The sequence below is a fragment of the Physeter macrocephalus genome, chromosome 16, assembly GCF_002837175.3.
Source record: "Physeter macrocephalus isolate SW-GA chromosome 16, ASM283717v5, whole genome shotgun sequence".
NCBI classification, from domain to species: domain Eukaryota; kingdom Metazoa; phylum Chordata; class Mammalia; order Artiodactyla; family Physeteridae; genus Physeter; species Physeter macrocephalus.
In genome coordinates this window covers 23,855,353-23,878,610 of record NC_041229.1, presented here as the reverse complement: position 1 = coordinate 23,878,610, position 23,258 = coordinate 23,855,353, and the positions used below count along the sequence as shown (strand labels likewise).

The 23,258-nt window shown below is 36.5% G+C and overlaps 1 protein-coding gene across 1 annotated transcript in view; it reads right to left on the bottom strand.

Annotated features, from left to right (window-relative positions):
* Positions 1-11,662: 11,662 nt before the first annotated feature.
* C16H11orf65 (chromosome 16 C11orf65 homolog) overlaps positions 11,663-23,258 on the bottom strand; it is a 121,027-nt gene continuing 109,431 nt past the window's right edge. Inside the window, exons 7-9 of the mRNA XM_024117383.2 lie at positions 19,876-20,046; positions 13,982-14,037; positions 11,663-11,814 (exon numbers count right to left, since the gene is read on the bottom strand). Coding sequence (XP_023973151.1) covers positions 11,663-11,814; positions 13,982-14,037; positions 19,876-20,046 — 379 coding nt within the window. The remainder of the gene's footprint in view (positions 11,815-13,981; positions 14,038-19,875; positions 20,047-23,258) is intronic.

The window sequence follows — 23,258 nt, the reverse complement described above, 5'->3', positions numbered from 1 at the left end:
TAAATACCCAAAAGTGAAATTGCTGGGTCATCTGTCAGTTCTATTTTTAATTTTTTGAGAACCCTCCCTAATTATTTTTCATAGTGGCTGCACCAATTTAAAACAGTGCACCAGGGTCCCCTTTTCCTCACATCCTCATCAACACTTGTTATTTGTTGTCTTTTTAACAATGGCCATTCTGACAGGTGTAAGGTGATATCTCGTTTTGGTTTTGATATGCATTTCCTTGATGATTGGTGATGTTAAGTATCTCTTCATGTGTCTGTTGGCCTTCTGTGTGTCTTCTTTGGAAAAAATATCTATTCAGGACCTCTATATTTTAATTGGGTTGTTTGGGTTTTTTGACGTTTAGTTGTATATATTTTGAATCTATCCTTTGCAAATGTCTTCTGTTTAGTAGACTGCCTTTTCATTTTGTTGATAGCTTTCTTCACTGTGCAAAAGCTAGTTTAATGTAATCCCATTTGTTTATTTTTGCTTTGGTTTCCCTTGCCTGAGGAGACAGATCCAAAAAAATAATGCTAACATCAGTGTCAAAGACCATACTGCCTTTGTTTCCTTCTTGGAGTTTTATGACTTCAGTTCTTAATCCAGTTTTTTTTTTTTTTTTTTTTTTTTGTGGTATGCGGGCCTCCCTCTGCTGTGGCCTCTCCCGTTGCGGAGCACAGGCTCAGCGTCCATGGCTCACGGCCCCAGCCGCTCCACGGCACGTGGGATCCTCCCAGACCGGGGCAAACCTGGTTCCCCTGCATCGGCAGGCGGACGTGCAACCACTGCGCCACCAGGGAAGCCCCTTAATCCAGTTTGAATTTACTTTTGTATATGGTGTAGAAAAGTAGTCCAGTTTGATTGTTTTGCATGTAGCTGTCCAGTTTTCTCAACACCATTTATTGAAGAGGCTGTCTTTTCCCATTGTGTATTTTTGCATCCTTTGTTGTACATTAATTGACCATAAGTGTGTGGGTTTATTACTGATCTCTCTATTCTGTTCCATTGATCAGCCTATTTTTATGCCAGTACCATACTGTTTTGATTACCGTAGGTTTGCAGTATTGTTTGCAGTCAGCAAGCATGATACCTCCAGCTTTGTTCTTCTTTCCCAAAATTGCTTTGGCTATTCTGGATCTTCTGTGTTTCCATACAATTTATAGAATTATTTGTTTGGGTTCTGTGAAAAATGCCATTGGTATTTTGATAGGGATTGCATTGAATCTGTAGATTGCCTCTGGTGGTATGGTTATTTTAATAATATCAATTCTCCCAATCTACGAGCACAGTATGTCTTTCTATTTGTGTCATCTCAGTTTCTTTCATTAATGTCATATAGTTTTCTGAGTACAGGTCTTTTACCTCCTTGTTTAGATTTTTTTCCTAGGTATTTTATTCTTTTTGATGGAATTGTTTCCTTAATTTTTCTTTCTGAGAGTTTGTTGTTAGCGTATAGCAACGAAACAGATTTTTGCATATTTATCTTGTGTCCTGCAACTTTACTGAATTCCTTTATTAATTCTCATAGGTTTTTGATGGCATCTTTAGGATTTTTTATATCTAGTATCATGTCATCTGCAAACAGTGACAGTTTTACTTTTCCTTTCCAATTTGGATTCCTTTTATTTTTCTCATGTGATTGCTATGGCTAGGACTTCCAATACTATGTTGAATAAAAATGGTGAGATCGAGCATCCTTGTCTTGTTCCTGATCTTAGAGGGAACGCTTTCATCTTTTCACCATTGAGTATTATGTTGGCTGTAGGTTTGTTGTATATGGCCTTTATTATGTTGAAGTATGTTCCCTCTATTCCACTATGTTGAGGGGTTTTATCACAAATGGATGTTGAGCTTTGTCAAAAGTTCTTTTCTGCATCTATTGAGATGATCATGTGATTTTTATCCTTCAATTTGTTAATGTGGTGTATTTCATTGATTTGTGGGTGTTGAATTATCCTTGCATCCCTTGGATAAATCCCACTTCATGGTATATGATCCTTTTAATGTATGGTTAAATTCCACTTAGTAATATTGTGTTGAGGACTTTTGCATCTGTTTTCGTCAGTAATAATGGCCTGTAATTTTCTTTTTTTGTGGTGTCTGTCTGGTTTTGATATCTGGGTGATGCTGGTCTTAAAGAATAAGTTTAGAAGCGTTCCTTCCTCTTCAATTTTTTGGAATAGTTTGAGAAGAACAGGTGTTAACTTTTATTTAAATGTTTGGCAGAATTTACCTGTGAAGTCATCTGGTCCTGGACTTTTGTTTGTTGGGAGATTTTTTAAAAGTATTGATTCAATTTCATTATGGGTGTTTGGATTGTTCATATTTTCTATTTCTTCCTGATTCAGTCATGGGAAATTCTACATTTCTAGGAATTTGCCCATTTCCTCTCGGTTGTCCATATTATTGGCATATAATTGTTCATAGTAATCTCTTATGATCCTTTGTATTCCTGTGGTGTTGATTGTAACTTCTCTTCTTTAATTTCTGATTTCATTTATTTGGGCCTTCTCTTTTTCGTGATGATTCTGACTAAATGTTTTATCAATTTTGTTTATCTTTCAAAGAACCACCTCTTAGTTTCATTAACCTTTTCTATTTTTTTTTAGTCTCTTTCATTTATTTCTGCTCTGATTTTTATGATTTCTCTCCTACTAACTCTGGGTTTTGTTTGTTCTTCTTTTTCTAGTTCTTTTAGGTCTAACTTTAGGTTGTTTATTTGAGATAATTCTTGTTTCCTGAGGTAGGATTGTATTGCTATAAACTTCCCTCTTAGATCTGCTTTTGCTGTGTCCCATAGATTTTGGATCATTGTGTTTCTATTTTCATTCGTCTTTGGGTAGTTTTTAATTTCCTCTTTGATTTATTTAATGACACACTGGTTGTTTCGTAGCATGTTGTTTAGCCTCCCCATCTTTGTGTTTTTTGCAGGTTTTTTTTCTCGTAGGTTGATTTCTAGTGTCATACCATGTGGTCAGAAAAGATACTTGATATGATTTCAGTCTTCTTAAATTTATTGAAACTTGTTTTGTGGCCTAGCATGTGATCTATCCTGGAGGATGTTCCACATGCCTTGACAAAAAATGTATATTCAGCTACTTTTGATGAATGTACTTAATGTATCTATTAAGTTCATCTGGTCTAATGTGTCATTTAAGGCCAGTCTTTTTCTGTATTGATTTTGTCGGATGATCCATCCATTGATGTAAATGGGGTTTTAAAGTCCCTACTAATACTATGTTACTGTCAGTTTCTCCCTTTATGTCTATTATTATTTTCTTTATATGTTTAAGTGTTCCTATGTTGGGTGCATCTATATTTACAATTGTTTTATCTTCTTTTTGGATGGATTCCTATATCATTAAGTAACGTCCTTCTTTGTCTCTTGTTACAGTACTTGTTTTTAAATCTATTTTCTGTGATACAAATATTGCTGTCCTGTTTTTCTTTTGATTTCCATTTGCATGGAATACTTTTTTCCATCCCATCACTCAGTCTGTGTGTGTCTTTAGATCTGAAGTGAATCTCCTTTAGGCAGCATATATGTGGGTCTTGTTTTTCTATCCATTCAGCTACTTTGTGTCTTTTGATTGGAGCATTTAGTCCATTTACATTTAAAATAATTAGTGATAGACATGTATTTATTGTCATTTTGTTAATTGTTCTCTGGTTGTTTTCGTGGTTCTTTTTTTGTTCCTTTCTTCTTTTGCACTCTTTCCTTGTGATTTGATGGCTATCTTTAGTTTTATGTTTAGATTCCTTTCTCTTTCTTGTGTGTCTATTATTGGTTTCTGGTTTGTGGTTACCATGAAGCTCACATATAACACGGTATAAGTTACATAATCATTTTAGTTGATCTCTTAAATTCAAATGCATTCTAACCAGTCTACATTTTTACTCCCCTATCCTAATGTTTAATGTCTTTGACATCATATTTTACATCTTTTTGTGTTGTGTATTTCTTTATTTATTGTGTATATAAATGGTTTACTACTTTTGTCTTTTAACCTTTATACTAGTTTTATAAGTGGTTGAACTACTACCTTTACTGTGTGTTTCCCTTTACCAGTGAGATTTTTCTTTTCATAATTTTCCTTTTTATAGCTGTGGACTTTCCTTTTCTGCTTAGAGAAGTCCCTATAACATTTCTTTTGTTTTTTCTGGCCATGCCACGTGGCACGCGGAATCTTAGTTTGCCGACCAGAGATCGAACTCATGCCCCCTGCAGTGGAAGCACAGAGCCCTAACCACTGGACCGGCAGGGAATTCCCTATAACATTTCTTATAAAGCTAGTTTAGTGGTGCTGAACCATTTTAGCTTTTGCTTGTCTTTGAAACTCTTTATCTCCCCTTTAAATCTGAACGATAGCCATGCCAGCTAGAGTATTCTTGGTTGTAAGCTTTTTCCTTTCATTACTTTGAATATATCATTACACTCCCTTCTGGCCTACAAAATTGTTGCTGAAAATTCACCTGATAGCCTTATGGGGGTTTCTTTGTATGTTACTAATTGCTTTTCTCTTGCTACTTCTAAGATTCTCTTTATCTTTAATTTTTGCAATTTTACTTTTTTTTTTTTTTTTTCTTTTGGCCATGCTGTGCAGCTGTTGGTTCTCAGTTTCCCAACCAAGGCTGGAACCCAGGCCACAGCAGTGAAAGCCCGGGATCCTAACTCTATGCCACCAGGGAACTCCCTTTGCAATTTTAATTATAATGTGTCTTTGTGTGGACATCTTTGGATGATCTCGTTTGGAACTCTCTGTGCATCCTGGACTTGAATGTCTCTTTCTTTCCCCTCGTTAGGGAATTTCTCAGCAATTATTTCTCAAATAAGTTCTCTGCCCCTTTCTCTCTTCTTCTAGGACCTCTGTAATGCAAATGTGTATGCTTTATGTTGTCTTAGAGGTCTTGTAAACTATCCTCATTTTTTTAAATTCTTTTTTCATTTCTGTGTTCAGCTTGGGAATTTCCACTACCATGTCTTCCAGATTGGTGATCCATTCCTCTGTATTATCTAATCTACTATTGATTTCTTCTAGTATATTTTTTATTTCAGTTATCTTATTCATCAACTTTTTTTGGTTCTTCTTTATATTTTCGAACTGTTTGTTTAAATGGTCATGGTGTTCTCCATTCTTCTCCAGAGTTCATTGAGCACCTTTATGATCTATACTTTGAACTCTTTATCTGGTAGATTCCTTATCTCTACTTTGTTTAGTTCTTTTTCTGATGTTTTGTCTTATTCCATTGTTTGGAACATAAATTTCTGTCCTCATTTTGCCCAATTCTCTGTGTTTATTTCTATGTACTAGGTAGGTTGGTTACCTTTCCCAATCTTGGTGAAGTGGCCTTATTTAGGAAACATCCTGTGGGGTGCAGCAGCACACTCCTCTCTGGTTAACAGAGCTATATGTTCTAGTGTACCCCCTACGTGGGCTGCCTGTGCGCTTCTGTTGTGACGTGGCTGGCTCCAACCCTGCTGGCTGCAAGACCATGTCTTGTACAGTGGCTGTGGGCCCACCAGAAGGTGGGGTAGGCTTCCTATATGGTTGTCTGTGTGACTCAGGGGCATTCGGGATTGGTGCTGTCCCACTGGTGAGTGAGGCCAGGTCTCCACATGGCTGTCTGTACAGCTGAGGCCTCAGGGTTAGTGCCAGCCTGCTGGTGGACAGGGCCAGGTCCCCAGCACTAATAGGCTAGAGGGAGGATTCCAGAATGGCACTGGTGTTACCAGTGCTAGATTAAGCTCCACAAAATGGCTGATGCCTCCATCCCCAGGGGGAGTCCTGATTGCTTCTTGCCTCTCTGGGAGGTTCTCTAAGATCAGTAAGTGGGTCTGACCCAGGCTCCTTTCAAACTACTGCCTCTGCACTGGGACTCAGAGCATGTGAGATGTTGCATGCACCCTTTAAGAATGGAGTCTGTTTCCTATAGCCTTCTGGCTCTCCCTAATGTAAGTCCTGCTAATTTTCAAAGCCAGACACTCTGGGGGCTCATCTTCTCAGTGCAGAATCCCCAGGCTGGGGAGCCTGATGTGGGGCTTGGACCCCTCACTCCTTGGGGAGTACCTCTGTGATACTGATATTCCTCCCATTTGTGGGTCGCTGACCCGGGGTTGTGGGTCCTGACTATACCATGTCCACCCTTCCTACCTGTTTTATGGCTCCTTTAATGGAAAATCTTTTCTGCTAGTCTTCAGGTCATTCTCATAGATAGTTGCTCTGTAAGTAGTTATCATTTTGGTGTTTCCATGGGAGGAGGTGAGTTCAGAGTCTTCGTACTCCACCATCTTGGCCCTCACATTGTGTTGAATTATTGCAGTGTAAAGCAACATGGACAAGTGGATTTCATAGACATCTCAAACATATTCATGGCATAAAATGGCCAAAAGAACAATGAAAATAATCCTGATGAGTCAATGCCTTCTACTTCTAAGGAAGGCATACCATTGCTGCACAAACTCTTCCTGATATTGGAAGAGCCCGTTTTATGAGGCCAGTATTACCCTTAAGTCAAAAATACAAGAATTACAGGAAGAATAAAACAAAACAAAACTGAAGACCAATATCGTTCATGAATAGATGCAAAAGTCCTTACCAATATTAACAAGTCAATTCCACCAATATAAAAGAGATAATACATCATGACCAAATGTATGAAGTGTTGTACAAAGTGAGGGGGTTTCATAGACCAAAGTGGTCTGGAACAAGGAAGTTATACTGGGCATTGTCAGTTGGTTAGAACAGTTACTTCCCTTATGTGGAGCAAAGGGAAGCCTTGGAGCCAGGTTAGGTAATTTTTGCAGAGCAGGAAAGTGCTGATTGGTTGGCCTAGGCCTACCTCTTCTGGGAGAGCTGAGCACAGAAATTTAAGTTTTGGTTTACTAACATGGAGCTTAGCATAAGCAACTCCATCTTGGACATAGTCTGGACACTTTAATCTGGGTATCAAGAAATATTGTTGATGTTTTATACAGATGGCCAATAGGTACATGAAAAGATGCTCAACATCGCTAATTATTAGAGAAATGCAAATTAAAACCACAATGAGGTACCACCTCACATTGGTCAGAATGTCTGTTGTTAAAAAGTCTACAAATAACAAATGCTGGAGAGGGTGTGGAGAAAAGGGAACCCTCCTACACTGTTGGTGAGAATGTAAGTTGGTACAGCCACTATGGAAAACAGTATGGAGGTTCCTCAGAAAACTAAAAATAGAATTACCACATGATCCAGCAATCCCACTCCTGGGCATATATCCAGACAAAACTATAATTCAAAAAGATACATGTACCCCTATGTTCATAGCAGCACAATTCACAAGAGCCAAGACATGGAAACAACCTAAATGTCCATCGACAGATGAATGGGCAAAGAAGTTGTGGTACATATATACAATGGAATACTACTCAGCCATAAAAAAAGAACAAAATAATGCCATTTGCAGCAACATGGATGCAAATAGAGGTTATCATACTAAGTGAACTAAGAAAGAGAAAGACAAATACCATATGATATCACTTATATGTGGAATCTAAAATATGACACAAATGAACCTATCTATGAAACAAGCAGACTCACAGACATTGAAAACAGACTTTTGGTTACCAAAGGGGATAGGTGGGAGGGAGGGATAAATTAGGAATTTGGGATTAACATATACACACTACTATATATAAAATAGACAATCAACAAGGCCCTACTGTATAGTACCGGTAAGTCTACTCAATATTCTGTAATAACCTATACGGGAAAAGAATCTGAAAAAGAATGGATATATGTATATTTATAACTGAACCACTTTGATGTAAACCTGAAACTAACACAACATTGTAAATCAACTATACCCCAACATAAAATAAAAATTAAATTAAAGAAAAAATGGTAACTTGGACTCTATTAAAATTAAATACTTTTTCTCCTCAAAAGACATCTTTAAAGAAAAAACACCACCCACAGATTGGCAAAACAGTATCTGATAAATTGGTTTTAGACCATATTAAAAAATCTTTTAACACAATATGAAATAAACAATTTAGAATTGGCAAAATATTTGAATAGACACTTCACCAAAGAAGATACCAAGTGGCAGATAAGCATGTTAAAGATCTTCAATATCATAAGTCATTTAGGAAATGCAAACTAAAATCACAATGAGATGCTGTTCACTATACCTTCCCTAGAATTAAAACATGTGACAGAAACCAAGAGGAGCTACTTAAGTTCATTGCTGGTGGAAATGCAAAATGGTACAGCCACTTTAGAAAAACATATTCTTATAAATATTTGCTAAAATGACCATATTATCCAAGGCAATCTACAGAGTCAGTGCAATCTCTACTGAATTACCAATGGCATTTTTCACAGTACTGGACCAAAAATTCTTTAAAGTTGTATGAAAACACAGAAGACCACAAATAGCCAAAATAATCTTGAGAACAGAGCTGGAGGAATCAGGCTCCCTGACTTCAGACTATACTACAAATCTACAGTAATCAAAACAGTATGGTACTGGCACAAAAACAGAAATGTAGATCAATGGAACATGATAGAAAGCCCAGAAATAAACCCAGGCACATATGGTCAATTAATCTACAACAAAGGAGGCAAGAATATACAGCGGAGAAAAGGCAGTCTCTTCGATAACTGGTGCTGGGAAAACTGGACAGCTACATGTGAAGGAATGAAATTAGAACAGTCTCTAACACCAAATATAAAAGTAAACTCAAACTGGATTAAAAACCTAAATGTAAGACCAGATAATATAAAACTCCTAGAAGAAAACATAAGCAGAACACTCTGCTATAAATTGCAGCAATATTTTTTTGGATCCGTCTCCTAGAGTAATGGAAACAAAGCAAAAGTAAATAAATGAGACCCAATTAAACTTAAAAGCTTTTGCACAGCAAAGGAAATCCTAACCAAAATGAAAAGACAACCTACAGAGTGGGAGAAGATAATTGCAAACAATGTAACTGACAAAGAATTTCCAAAATATATAAACAACTTATACAGCTCAATATCAAAAAAATAAATGTAAACTGGTACAGCCACTATGGAGAACAGTATGGAGGTTCCTTAAAAAACTTATTATAGAGCTACCATATGACCCAGCAATCCCACTGCTGGGCATATATCTGAAGAAAACCATGGTTTGAAAGGATACATGCACCCCATTTTCCAAAATATATAAACAACTTATACAGCTCAATATCAAAAAAATAACCCAATCAAAAAATGGGCAGAAGACCTACATAGACATTTCTCCAAAGAAGACATAAGGATGGCCAACAGGCACATGAAAAGATGCTCAACATTGCTAATTATTAGAGAAATGCAAATCAAAATCAAATAGGTATCACTTCATACTAGTCAGAATGGCCATCATCAAAAAGTCTACAAATAACAAATGCTGGGCTTCCCTGGTGGCGCAGTGGTTGAGAGTCCGCCTGCCGATGCAGGGGACACGGGTTCCTGCCCAGGTCTGGGAAGATCCCACATGCCGCGGAGCGGCTGGGCCCGTGAGCCATGGCCGCTGAGCCTGCGCGTCCGGAGCCTGTGCTCCGCGACAGGAGAGGCCACAACAGTGAGAGGCCCGTGTACAGCCAAAAAAACAAAAACAAAAACAAAAAAACAAATGCTGACGAGGGTGTGGAGAAAAGGGAGCCCTCCTACACCATTGGTGGGAATGTAAACTGGTACAGCCACTATGGAGAACAGTATGGAGGTTCCTTAAAAAACTTATTATAGAGCTACCATATGACCCAGCAATCCCACTGCTGGGCATATATCTGAAGAAAACCATGGTTTGAAAGGATACATGCACCCCATTGTTCATTGCAGCACTGTTTTCAATAGCCAAGACATGGAAGCAACCTAAATGTCCATCAACAGAGGAATGGATAAAGAAGATGTGATACATATATACAGTGGAATACTAGCCATAAAAAAGAACGAAATAATGCCATTTGTGGCAACATGGATGGACCTAGAGATTATCATAGTAAGTGAAATAAGTCAAAGAAATATTATATGATATCACTTATATGTGAATTTTAAAATGACACAGATGAAATTATTTCCAAAACAGAAAGAGACGCAGACTAAGAAAACAAATTTATTTATTTACCAAAGGGGAAGCGGGAGGGATAAATTAGGAATTTGGGATTAACAGATACACACTACTACATATAAAATACACAACAGGGACCTACTGTATAGCACAGGGAACTATATTCAACATCTTATAATAAACTATAATGGAAAAAGATCTGAATATATATATATATATATATATCTATATATCTATATCTGAATCACTTTGATGTACACCTGAAACATAAAGCAAGTATAGTTCAATAAATAAATAGACAGATATAGATAGATGTTTAAACATATAGTTATTGCTTACCCCAGCAATTCCACTCTGACTTATTTCCCAAGAGAAATGAAAATACGTATCCCTATAAAGACTTGTACATGAATGTTCATAGCAGCTTTATCCACAATGATCCCAAGCTGGAAAAAATCAATTGTCCATCAACCTGCTGAATGTTTAAAGAAATTGTGGTATAGCCATGTAATGGAACATCAGTCATTAAAAAAGGAATGAACTACGGAAATATGCAACAACAAGAGTGAATTTCAAAAACATAATTCTAAAGAAGCAAGACCAAGAAAGATTACATATAGTATCATTCCATTTATGTGACATTTTAGAAAAGGCAGAATTGTAGTGAGTGAAAGATCAGTCCCAGGGGAATGGCGTGGGGTGGGTGGATTGACTGCAAAGATGTACAGTTTGGGGGTGATGGAAATGCATGATACCTTGATTGTGGTGAAAACTGCATAACTATATATATATATTTGTCAAACTGAGTACTTACAATAGGTGAATGTATATGTAAATTATATGAATAAATCTGATTTTTTTTCTTAAATATACATTAGGTCTCTGCTGATTTTTTTATGCTTGGGAGTATAAGCCTCTGGTCTGTTAGGACTGTAGACAGTTACAGTGTGATAAGTGTGATGATGGTTAGTAGTAGAGGGTTTTTATGGGAAGGTACAGTAATTCAGACTTGGAGGGTATGGTAGGCTTTGTTCCTTGACCTAACAGTCATCTCCAGTTTTCTATTCTTCCCACTGTGGAAGCTAAGAGACAGATTTTTGCTTTTCTGGTTCCTTTAGTTAATGGTGCCCCTGTAACCCAGTTTTGTTCAAAGATGCCTAAGCTGAATGGCACTGGGGATTCTAGTAAGGCTTTTGCATTCTAATAAAAGGAGAACTTGCTACACTGCCCTTTTTCTTTTTTTAATGGAGAAAGGGCTCTGCCTGATAGAAATGCACAAATAAAGAATGCTTCAAATAAAGAAGAAAAACAATCAGACTGAGGGGTTTTTTTGCACCTAAGTATAATATTTTTATTTAAGTGTGATTGTTAGAATACTACGGTTTCGCAGAATACTGGGAATAATTTCTATATTTTCCATGGCTACTGTATTCAGTCTGATGTTCTATTTCTGTTTAATCCTCCTTACTTTTAATTGGGCTAGATTCTGTGCCAAGAATATACAAGTCATTCCAGCCAGAATAAACTATCTCTGATGGAATCAGGGCTTGAAGGGTTAAAGCTCAGAAAAGAAATTATAGTTTATATTTTTATATAGTTCTACTTATATTCCATAAGTGGAATCAGGCCTTAGTCTAGTGAAAGTTGGTCCTTCATAAATATTGTCAAATGAAGTATCTTCTTGTGTTCCCATTTCCTCTTCCAATATATCTTTATAGTCATATTTTTTTTCCTGTGCTTGCTCAAACCTGAAACCTAGAGAGGAATGACAAATATTTAGAAAGATGCACGATATGACAGGATATAGACTTATTCAATATGCTACTGCATTCCAAGTAAGGTCTATTCCACATTCCTTCTCACCACTCTTAGAGAAGATATCTTTATATCCTATTTAACCGAAACAATAAATGTCCCAAATTTCTGAGATCATCCTACTTTTCACTACCATATTTTATTGTCCATCTTTACAAAAGGCTCTGTAGGATCTGGGTTTGAGGTTTGACCTACTACTAGCTAGCTCTGTAATTTTTTTTTTTTTTTTTGCTAGCTCTGTAATTTGAAGCAAGTTATTTAACCTTTGTCTCAATGTCCTCTTCTATAAAGGGGATAGATGAGGATAATAATAGCACATGCCTCAGCATATTTTTGTGAGAACTAAGTGTGATGGTGCATGTAAAGAACTTGGCATTTAGTTAGCACTCCACAATTAACTATTAGCTAACAGTTCTTTATTCACAAACGAAGAGAAGCCTTTTCTCTCCCTAGAGCTAAAGTTTCCAAATTCTGGATTTGATTTCCTCGTGCTTCTTGAAGAAGTGGCACACATTCCCTCCTCTTTTCAATGCCAGCATCTTCAATATATCACCTACTACTGCCTTCAGTTTTGATGCGATCTCCATTACTTAAAATAATTTTCACTTGCTCTTATGCTCCTTCCAATTACCATGCTATATCTTTCCTTTTCACAATAATCTCTTTTAGCTCAGTAATTTATATTATCTGCTTCCATTTTTGTACTTGTCATTCCTTTCAAGTACAAAATTCCTGCCATTGAGACTCTACTATGTTCTACACATTGGGAACTCAGTAGCAAACAAAACAAATAACTTCCTGCCCTCAAGTGACGACAGTTGCCTAAACCTGTTCTCCAGAAGGCCATCAACTGCATTAAACCTCTGAAGTGGAAACCACAGAGTGTGTTTGAGGACCAGGCTAGATGCCAGTGATGCTGGGTTGTGAGCCAGGGGGAGAGAGTGGGACATGATAAGGGTGGAAAGCTAGACCAGAGCCAGAGTGCCATGATAAAGTTAGGGTTTTATTCCAAGTGCAGTGGAAAACTATAAGAGGCATCAGGGGTATTCGTCGTTAAGAGTATGGGTTCTAGAGCTACCTAGTCTCCATTCAAATCCTGGCCCTCACAGGAACTGACCTTGAGCAAGTAACTTGGCATCTCTTTGCTTGTCTGTAAAATGTAGATAATAGAACCTGTCTCATTGGGTTGTTCTGAAGATCAAATGAATCAATTTTATAAAACACTCTAAGACAGCACTTCCACATGGTAATTGCTAAAGAAGAGTTTGTTAAATAAGTGTTTTGTTTTAATTATGCTGATTTAAATTTGTAGATCACTATCTGTTGTGTGGGGAATGGACTGGAGGAGTATAAGTTTAGAGACCGTTGCAGAAGCCTGCGGAGGGATGATGGCAACTTGGACTGTGGTGGTGGCAATGAGTTGTAAATAAGTGGATAGGTTCAAGCTAATAATAGCTAACATTTATAGAGTACATACTATGTGCCAAGCACTATTATTCTATGCTCTTTACATATATTATCTCTTATTACCTCACAACAATATATGAGCTAGGTACTATTGTTATTTTCATTTTATAGATGAGGAAACTGACCAAGTAACTGGCCCAAGATCATACAGACAGTAAACAGTAGAGCCCAAAGTCAAAACCAGGCAGTTATGAATCAGCACTCCATTATTATAACCTCTTTGTTTTACTGCCAATCACAGATGACAGTGGGACAGAACTCATGCACTCAGATTATATGAAAACTATAATTAGGCTTTGGCTATGTTAGAATTATTGATACTTCTGGAATAGCATTTATTTTGCCAAGTGAAGTTTGCTCATTAAAAATTATTACTGAAACATGATATGCAACATTTTAAAAGGATTCATTATTTAAAAAAAAAATTTTATCCAACTCTAAATAAAATAGAAAATTTCCTTCTATTCCCAAATAACAATTTTATATATAAAGGCAAAAATGACTTGGCAAATTTATTTATGTCTATATACTGTGCAGAGTGCTGAAGTGTTTGTTAGGTGCTTAGAAATGTGTACATGTCTGGAAAGTATTGTTTTTGTTTATAAGAATTTCCCATTATTGCTAAAAAAAAATCACCTACTTTTGAAGTTAGCTGAAGAGTTGCTTGTAGCAATTTCCTTCCAGTTGGCAATGTACCTAAGCACATTACATAGACATTCACCAAATTAAATTGATTTATTAGTAAGTAATAAATTGATTCATTAGTACATACTTAGACTACTTCTAAAATTCTACTTTATCTATGAAATCTTAGATTAATGGTGACAAATTCACTAGTCCAAATGTTTAATTTCTTGACTTTCCCACCTCCAAGTAGCTCTCATGCACCTAAGGCAACCCATAGGACAAGGAGTTGGAGGAGGTATAAAAATGGTGCCCGCCATCTACCACGTTGGTGCCCTTTGGCCTCCCACCAGCACGTCTCCTTATTTTATCCTGTTGCATTCCTGCTAGATCATATCCTCAACTGAGTGACAACTAAGATGTTAGTTAACTTCTAAATTAAAAGTACGAATGGAAAACTCTGAGAGGAAAAAAGTCATGGGAAAACTACAGCAACAAAACCTCCTTGGTTCTGGATTGCCAGACCTACTGTCTCTGACGTATAAATTTAAATTATTTGGTTTATGATCTTATTAGAGAAATGGTGCTGTCTTTGCTGTGTCCAGTAAACATGAGATCATATTCAAGCAGGGTACATGCAGTTGCCACTTCAGTTCCCTAAACAGAGACTGAAATAGGGAGACAGATGTAGCCTGAGAAGAGGTAGATAGGGAAGGACAAGTATGATGAACTACGAAGATGAGAGAAAGCTCCAAGGCCCAGGTTTCCTGTGACTTATTGCATCACATTTTGGTCTCTGTATCCCCCTTTCCCAAGCCTTCTTTCTTACAACTGTACCCAAGAAATCAGGTAAGGAGTTGATCACAGCAGGTGCTAAAAGGAAGCTGTCTGAGAAAGGAGGAGGAGGATTAGAATTGTCATGTAATTCAGGAAACACTGATTTTCATTTGAATTATTTTTACTTTTGTTAACTTTGTATTCCTGAATTTTTTGTTATAAGAAGGTATATATTATGCAATGGTGTTTAATTGTAATAAAATACTGTGTCTAAGTCAGCTCGTTCTTGTTACTTCTACCTCTTGTTGCTCCAAGAACTTTATTCTGTGGCCTTAAATGAGATAGTGCTGGGTCACTGTTAAATGAAAAGATGCAAGATAACAGCTGGTGGTTTAAACACTTTCCAGGACCTCTTAGTTGACAGTTCAATCTGGCTTAACCTTAAATTAGGCAGACTGTGCTTTCAGTGGTTGCTCAGGAGCACTATGAATAGTGGGTGTCAATAACTCTTCCTTAGATTTATATACTGAAAGATTTTCATTCCATCTTCAAGGTACCAAGATAAAGGACCTTTGATCGATTGTATGCTAAATCCTGACAGTCTGGGGCAAAAACTTATGCCATATTTAAGGTTGATCACTGACCCTGCTTTACCTGAGATCAGGATATGAATTTATTCAATTGTTAAAAAAAGAACTTCTCATCAGGAACATGACAGCAGTAGCCAATGAGAAATCAAAGCTTTACAAATAGAAGCAACAATCTGATTATAGCCTTATCATGCTGTTTATATAATAAAGCTGATCTGTCTTTCTAAGAAATTTTTGAAATTTCTTTTTAGATACTAGCAGAGTAAAGTATATGTGGACTCTACCATGGATCCCTCAGGAGTATAAATTTAACATCTTAATGGCCTGGGGAAAGTCCCTATCCAGAGAGGCAACATAACTACCTGTCTTAGAAATCAAAGGGGCAGCTTCAGACGTAGAAACTACCCACTGAGAGCTCTCACCAACAGGGTTAATAGAACATCAGGAAATTATTTAAGATATCCCAGCTGCTGATGACTTAATGGGTTATGTTAAATTTCACTTGCAGTTTGAAAAATGTGAAGATCCTGGAAGAGGAACATCCATCTCGCTAGAGAATACACCCCTGAAAATGCATGAGGATGAATGCCAGCAGTAGGCAGAGTAGCCACTATGTGGCATTGTAGGTGACTCAGTAACAGCGTTGCAGGCATTGCTTTATGTTCTAGGCACCTGCAGCAATGTATCTCTGGATACTACAGAATTTGCAACAGTACTCATCAGTGTCCTTGAGTCCAAGAGTGAAGTTGGCTCTATCCAATCCATTCTTCAAAATTATAATAATATTGTACTCAATTGATATTGTTGCCCTGTGCATCTGAAGTTGTACATGGTTTCTTCCCAGGAGAGCATCCACCTGTCATAACAAGGGGCTAGCGCAAAAGCCTTTGGGAAGAAACTGGTTTGTATCACTCAATATCAGTGTTCAACACATGTATGTCATTCTAATGGTCCAACAATCAAAAACTGTTTATAGATTTTGAAGGATACTCTCCAAGGAATTAGTGGCTACCAATTCTTCTGAAGGGAAAAATGACTTTGAAATTCTCATCAAATAAGGTATTACAAAGCCAGTTACAAATATCTAGACAACTACAAAGATCTAAGAGGAAAGTAGACTGTGGAGACCATAAATATACTGGGAAGAAGGTGCTCTCCTAATGTCTGCTCTCAGCTAGGGGAAGGTCTTTGCAAATTCTTGTCTTGCCTGAGATAATCAGTAGGCTGTGGTCAGTAGTATTACTGAAATATTCCCAAATAATCATGCTGGATTCCATCTGAAATTTTTGTTGTCTAGAGATCAGTAGAAAAACTTGCTTTCTAACAATTCCAAGTAGGTGGGTGCCAAATTATGCTCAAGTGGGTGCCAAAGTGGGTCCAAATTATGCTCAAGTCAGAGAACGAACTGATAGAGGTTGTACATAATTTGGAAACATGAGGTATCTGCATTTTTAATTTATTTTATTTTTATTTATTTATTTACATCTTTATTGGAGTACAATTGCTTTACAATGTTGTGTTAGTTTCTGCTGTATAACAAAGTGAATCAGCTATATACATATATCCTCATATCCCCTCCCTCTTGCACCTCCCTCCCACCCTCCCTATCTCCCCCTTACGTGGTCACAAAGCACCGAGCTGATCTCCCTGTGCTATGCAGCTGCTTCCCACTAGCTATCTATTTTACATTTGGTAGTGTATATATGTCCATGCCACTCTCTCACTTCATCCCAGTTTACCCTTCCCCCTCCCCGTATCCTCAAGTCCATTCTCTATGTCTGTGTCTTTATTTCTGTCCTACCCCTAGGTTCATCGGAACCTTTTTTTTAGATTCCATATATATGTGTTAGCATGCGGTATCTGTTTTTCTCTTTCTGACTTACTTCACTCTGTATGACAGACTCTACGTCCATCCACCTCACTACAAATAATTCAATTTCATTTCTTTTATGGCTGAGTAATATTCCATTGTATATTTGTACCACATCTTCTGGGATTGCTGGGTCATATGGTAGTTCTATTTTCAGTTTTTTAAGGAACCTCCATACTGTTCTCCATAGTGGCTGTATCAATTTACATTCCCACCAGCAGTGCAAGAGGATTCCCTTTTCTCCACACCCTTTCCAGCATTTATTGTTTGTAGATTTTTTGATGATGGCCATTCTGACCGGTGTGAGGTGATACCTCATTGTGGTTTTGATTTGCATTTCTCTAATAATTAGTGATGTTGAGCATCCTTTCATGTGTTTGTTGACAATCTGTATATCTTCTTTGGAGAAATATCTATTTAGGTCTCACCATATCAAAGCTAGATGTATTTATCCCACTACATATAGAGTATATGATACCAAAAAACCACTTCAAGTCTTCCTGGTTTATTCTGTTTTTATCCTTTTCTCCATGAAGGGAAGCCATTAGGAATCTTCTTCACCTACCAGAGAAGGGTGTTAGGGGATGATAGTGGGGAAAGTCTTGTGTAGACTGAGATGCTCGTTTATTTCTTCCCTTTGAACTGAATTGTTTTATTCTTTTGTATTCCACTAGTGATAGAATATAGGATACTGGGTGTGGATTATTTTGTAATCTTTCACTGAAGCTAGCTGGCCCTTTGCTGAATTAGCCAACTGTATAAGTGAAAGGCAGAGCAGGATTTCAAAAGCTTGCCTGAGAGAATTCTCTATCCTGCACTCATAAGCTCATTCAAAATGAACCTCCCCTACCTCTCTCTCCTTTCTTTACCCTCTTAGGAAAGGAAAAAGTACAGCATTATGACTCCTTCATTTGGATGTCATTTCTTGCATCATTATTACCATCTGTATTTATTCAGTGCCTCAGAAACCACAAATGTACTGTCTATAAGGAATCCCAGTACTATGGTCTGGACAAGATATTGGGGTTACTGAGTCATAAAATCTTTTCACTATTTATTAAAAAATATTTTAGCACATCTACTATGGGTGAGTAGCTCTTTATTCCTTCTGATCTTTCCTTTTTTATTTTTATTTTAATATATTCTTCCCATAATTATCTTTTTTTCTATTCTTGTTTTCTCATTTTCCTTTTTTCTTAGTCATTCTTTCCCTTTTTTCTTTGTTTCCCTTATCTTTCCTTTTCTCATTGTTCTCTTCTCTGCCTCCTCTGGCCTTCTTTTTTTTTTAAGCAGATATTCATTTTTAATGGCCTCTTTTTTCTGGTCTATTTTTCAATGGTGGTCAACCTAATTTTTCCTATTTCATGTTCTTATCTCCCTCTTCCAAATGTCTTCCTTTTTCTTATTTTTTTTACTTACACCATCTTTGTTTTATTTTTCCTTCCTCTTCATCCATGCAGCATTCACATTCTTTATTGTAGCTGAGTAAATAGTGAATATTTTTAAAGCTTTATTGAGATATAATTAACATTCCATAAAATTTGCCCATTTAAAGTGTACAATTCAATGGCTTTTTAGTGTAGTCACAGAGTTGTGCATCCATCACCACAATCAATTTTAGGACATATCATTACTCCAAAAAGAAACTTCATACCCCTTAGCCATCACTTCCCAATCCCCATAAATCTCTAAGCCCTAGGCAACCACTAATCTACTTTCTGTCTCTATATAATTTGCCTATTCTGGGTATTTCATATAAATGGAGCCATAAAATATGTGGTCCTTTGTTATTGGCTTCTTTTACTAAGAAGGTTCATCAGTGTTGTAGCATGATCAGCATTTCTTTTTATTGCCAAATAATACCCCATTGTATGGATATATCACATTTTAATCATCAGCTGATGAATAGATTGTTTCTCATTCTTTGTTTTTATGAATAATGATGTTATGAATATTCATGTACAAGTTTTTATGGACATGTGTTTTCATTTCTCTTGTGTATATACTGAGGAGTAGAAATGCTGGCTTGTATGGCAACTCTGTGTTTAACCATTTGAGGAACTGCTGGATTGTTTTCCAAAATGGCTATACCATTGTACATTCCCACTAGCAGTATATAAGGGCTCCAATTTCTCCATATCCTTGCCAACACTGGTACCATATGTCTTTTTAATTATAGCTATCTTTGTGGGTATGAAATAGGATCTTATTGTGGTTTTGATTTGCATTTCCCTGATGGTTATATGAAGTATTTTAAAATTTCCATCACACAAAATAGCCTAAAAATGTTTTTCAAGGACCGAAGTATGTCACTGAAAAATTATAATTTTTTAATGTCCCACACAGGAAGATTGGTGAATACAGGCTGAGGAAATTCTTTTTATTATTAATTTCATGTTCTTAGCCTTGTTTCTATATCCCAAAGTAAGACAGACTTAGACTAAGGCATAAGAATAAAGTCTGTTAATAAAGAACACCCAAATCTATTTTTCTTTTTTCTACTTTTAGATCATCCCTTTTTTATCTTTCTCCCTCATTTCCTCTTATTTTCTTTCTAGACAGATAATAAACATTCAAGTTTTTTTTGAAGATTCAACATGGGAGTAGGAAATATTAGAAAGAAAAATATCTGATGCCTGCCCTCGCTCCCCAAGAATAGCAACATATACTTACTCATCAAAGTTGAGTGCGTTTGTCCAGTTCAGCACTTCATCCACTTCCCATTCCATCACAGAATCTATTCCACCATCTTCGATAGCTCTTATTAGCCCTTTTGTTGCTGTGTGAATTAAACCTAGAGTTTCATGATTTGTTGACTTAGCCTCCAGGTTTCCTGTGTAGTACCTACATAGAGGAAAGGAAGGGAGATGTAAATCTTTTGAAATATGTGACTGCTAGTGGATGCAGTTAATCTATATTATTGCTGTGAAACTATTTACATAGTAAACCAAGTTTTCATCCTATTTAATTCAAATACTGCTAAGCCAAGTTGTATGTGATGGCATCGTCTGGAAAAAACAAAGGAATTTAATCAGTACACTAACCAGAGAAGCCTCATTTCAAAATCACCTCTCAGTAAGTTGTACTGTTGTGATACAAAGAAAAGCTAAGTATTAAATCACTGAATCATAGAATTATAGAGTCAAAGGATCTTGGCGATAACTACTCCAATTGTTTCATAGGTGATGCAATAAATCCTGGAAGAGTAACCTTTACAAAGTCATGTGGCTAATGGCAGATAGGATGCGAGAAGGGAAGGGGAAAAAGGAAAGAGAGTAAGAGGTAAAAGGAAGAGTGATATTAACATCTTCTTTTGTGTCAGGTACTTTTTATACATTATTTTTAATTCTCTTTAAAAAGATAGCTTTTTAGTTTTTTTGTCACAGTTATTTTTATTCCCATTTTATGAATGAGAAAATTGAGACTTGGAAAAGTTAAGAAACTGTTCAAGATCATGTAAGAAGTAAACATGTATATATTAGAGCCAGTATTCAAACCTGACTCCAAGTCCAGACTCCTTTGGCAACACTGTTCTATCTTATATTAGTCTGAGCACATAAATGAATGCATCCACTGAACATGAGCTGAGTAGAGAGAAGTTAGTATCAAGAATATTAAAATATAGTGGGTTTTTTGTTTGTTTGTTTGTTTTCCATTTTAAGGTCTACATTGATATTCCTTTTTAAAGGTTAACCTATTCTGAAATTTTGTATTAATTTATTAATTTGACACTCATTTATTGGAAGTGGCTTAGAGGTGGTGTAGAGCAAGGACTGGTATCAAACTACCTGGCTTTTAATCTTGCTTCTATAATTTACTAGCTATATAATCTTTGCCAAATAAGCTAGCCTTTCTGGGCATGTGTCCTCTTCCTTCAAATGGTGATCATAATACTACCACCTCTGCCTATGTTATCTTCTAGGAGTTTTATGGTTTTAGATCTTATATTTAGGTCTTCAATCCATTTTGAGTTCATTTTTGTGTATGGTGTGAAGAAATGTTCTAATTTCATTCTTTTACATGGAGCTGTCCAGTTTTCCCAGCACCACTTATTGAAAAGACTGTCTTTTCTCCATTGTACATTCTTGCCTCCTTTGTTGTGGGTTAATTGACTGTAAGTGTGTGGGTTTATTTCTGGGCACTCTATTCTGTTCCATCCATCTATGTGTCTGTTTTTGTGCTAGTACCATACTGTTTTGATTACTGTAGATTTGTAGTATAGTTTGAAGTCTGGGAGAGTGATACCTCCAGCTCTGTTCTTCTTTCTCCAGATTGCTTTGGCAGTTCAGGGTCTTTTGTGGTTCCATATAAATTTAGGATTATTTGTCCTAGTTCTGGGGAAAATGTCCTGGGTATTTTGATAGAGATTGCATTAAATCTGTAGATTGCTTTGGGTAGTATGGTCATTCTAACAATACTAATTCTTCCAGTCCAAGAACATGATATATCTTTCCATTTTTTTGTATCATTTTCAAATTCCTTCATCAGTGTTTTACAGTTTTTAGAGTATAGGTCTTCATCTCCTTGGTTAAGTTTATCTCTAGGTATTTTATTCTTTTTGATGCGATTTTACATAAGTTATAGCAATTTTTTTTGGATATGTCTCCTAAGGCAAAAGAAATAAAGTCAAAAATAAACAAATGGGACTTAATTAAACTTAAAATCTTTCCACAGCAAAGGAAACTATCAACAAAATGAAAAGGCAACCTACTGAATGGGAGAAAATATTTGCAAATGATATGACTGATAAGGGATTAATATCTAAAATATATAAACAGCTCATACAACTCAATATCAAAAAACCAAACAATGCAATAAAAAAAATGAACAGAAGATCTGAATAGACATTTTTCCAAAGAAGACATACAGGTGGCTAACAGGCACATGAAAAGATGCTCAACATCGCTAATCATTCGAGAAATGCAAATCAAAACCACGACGAGATATCACCTCACACCTGTCAGAATTTTGACCAAAAAGTCTACAAATAACAAATTTTGGTGAGGATGTGGAGAAAAGGGAAGGTTTGTTCAAATGTAAATTGGTGCATCCACTATGGAAAACAATATAGAGGTTCCTCAGAAAACTAAAAATAGAACTACCATATTTCCACTGCTGGGTATATATAATCCAAGGAAAATGAAAACACTAATTTGAAAAGATACATGCATCCCAATGTTCATAGTAGGGTTATTTATAATAGCCAAGATATGGAAGCAACTTAAGTGTCCATCAACAAAGGAATGGATAAAGAAGATGTGGTATGTGTATATATACAATGCAATATTAGCCATAAAAAAGAATGAAATTCAACTGCAAAAAGATGAATGGACCTAGAGAGTATTATGCTAAGTGAAATAAGTCAGACAGAGAAAGACAAATACTCTATGTTATCACTTATATGTGGAATCTAAAACAAGTGAATGTATATAACGAAAGAGAAACAGACCTACAGATATAGAGAACAAACTAGTAGGTTACTAGTGAGGAGCAGGAAGGGGGAGGGGCAACATAGTGGTAGGGGATTAAGAGAGACAAACTACAATGTATAAAATAGATAAGCAACAAGAATATATTGTACAGCACAGGAAAATATAGCTATTGTTTTATAATAACGTTAAATGGAGTATAATCTTTAAAAATATTGAATCACTATGTTGTACACTTGAAACATATAATATTGTAAATCAATTATACTTCAAAAAACCCCACTACTTCCTCCTAGCTTTCTTGAGAGGTTTAGAAGTGTAAATCCCTGTAAAGCATTTAGGACAAAGACTAGCACATAGTAAACATTCAATAAAAGAAGGCTTATATAATCCTGTGGCAAGAAATATGACAGTGACAAGATATGTCCCTGCACTCATGAAGTTTCTGCTTTGTCAGACTTTCATGAAGTTTCTGCTTTGTCAGACCTTAAATGGATATAATCCATGAGATTAAAAAAAAAAAGGAGGGGCTTCCCTGGTGGCGCAGTGGTTGCGCGTCCGCCTGCCGATGCAGGGGAACCGGGTCCGCGCCCCGGTCTGGGAGGATCCCACATGCCGCGGAGCGGC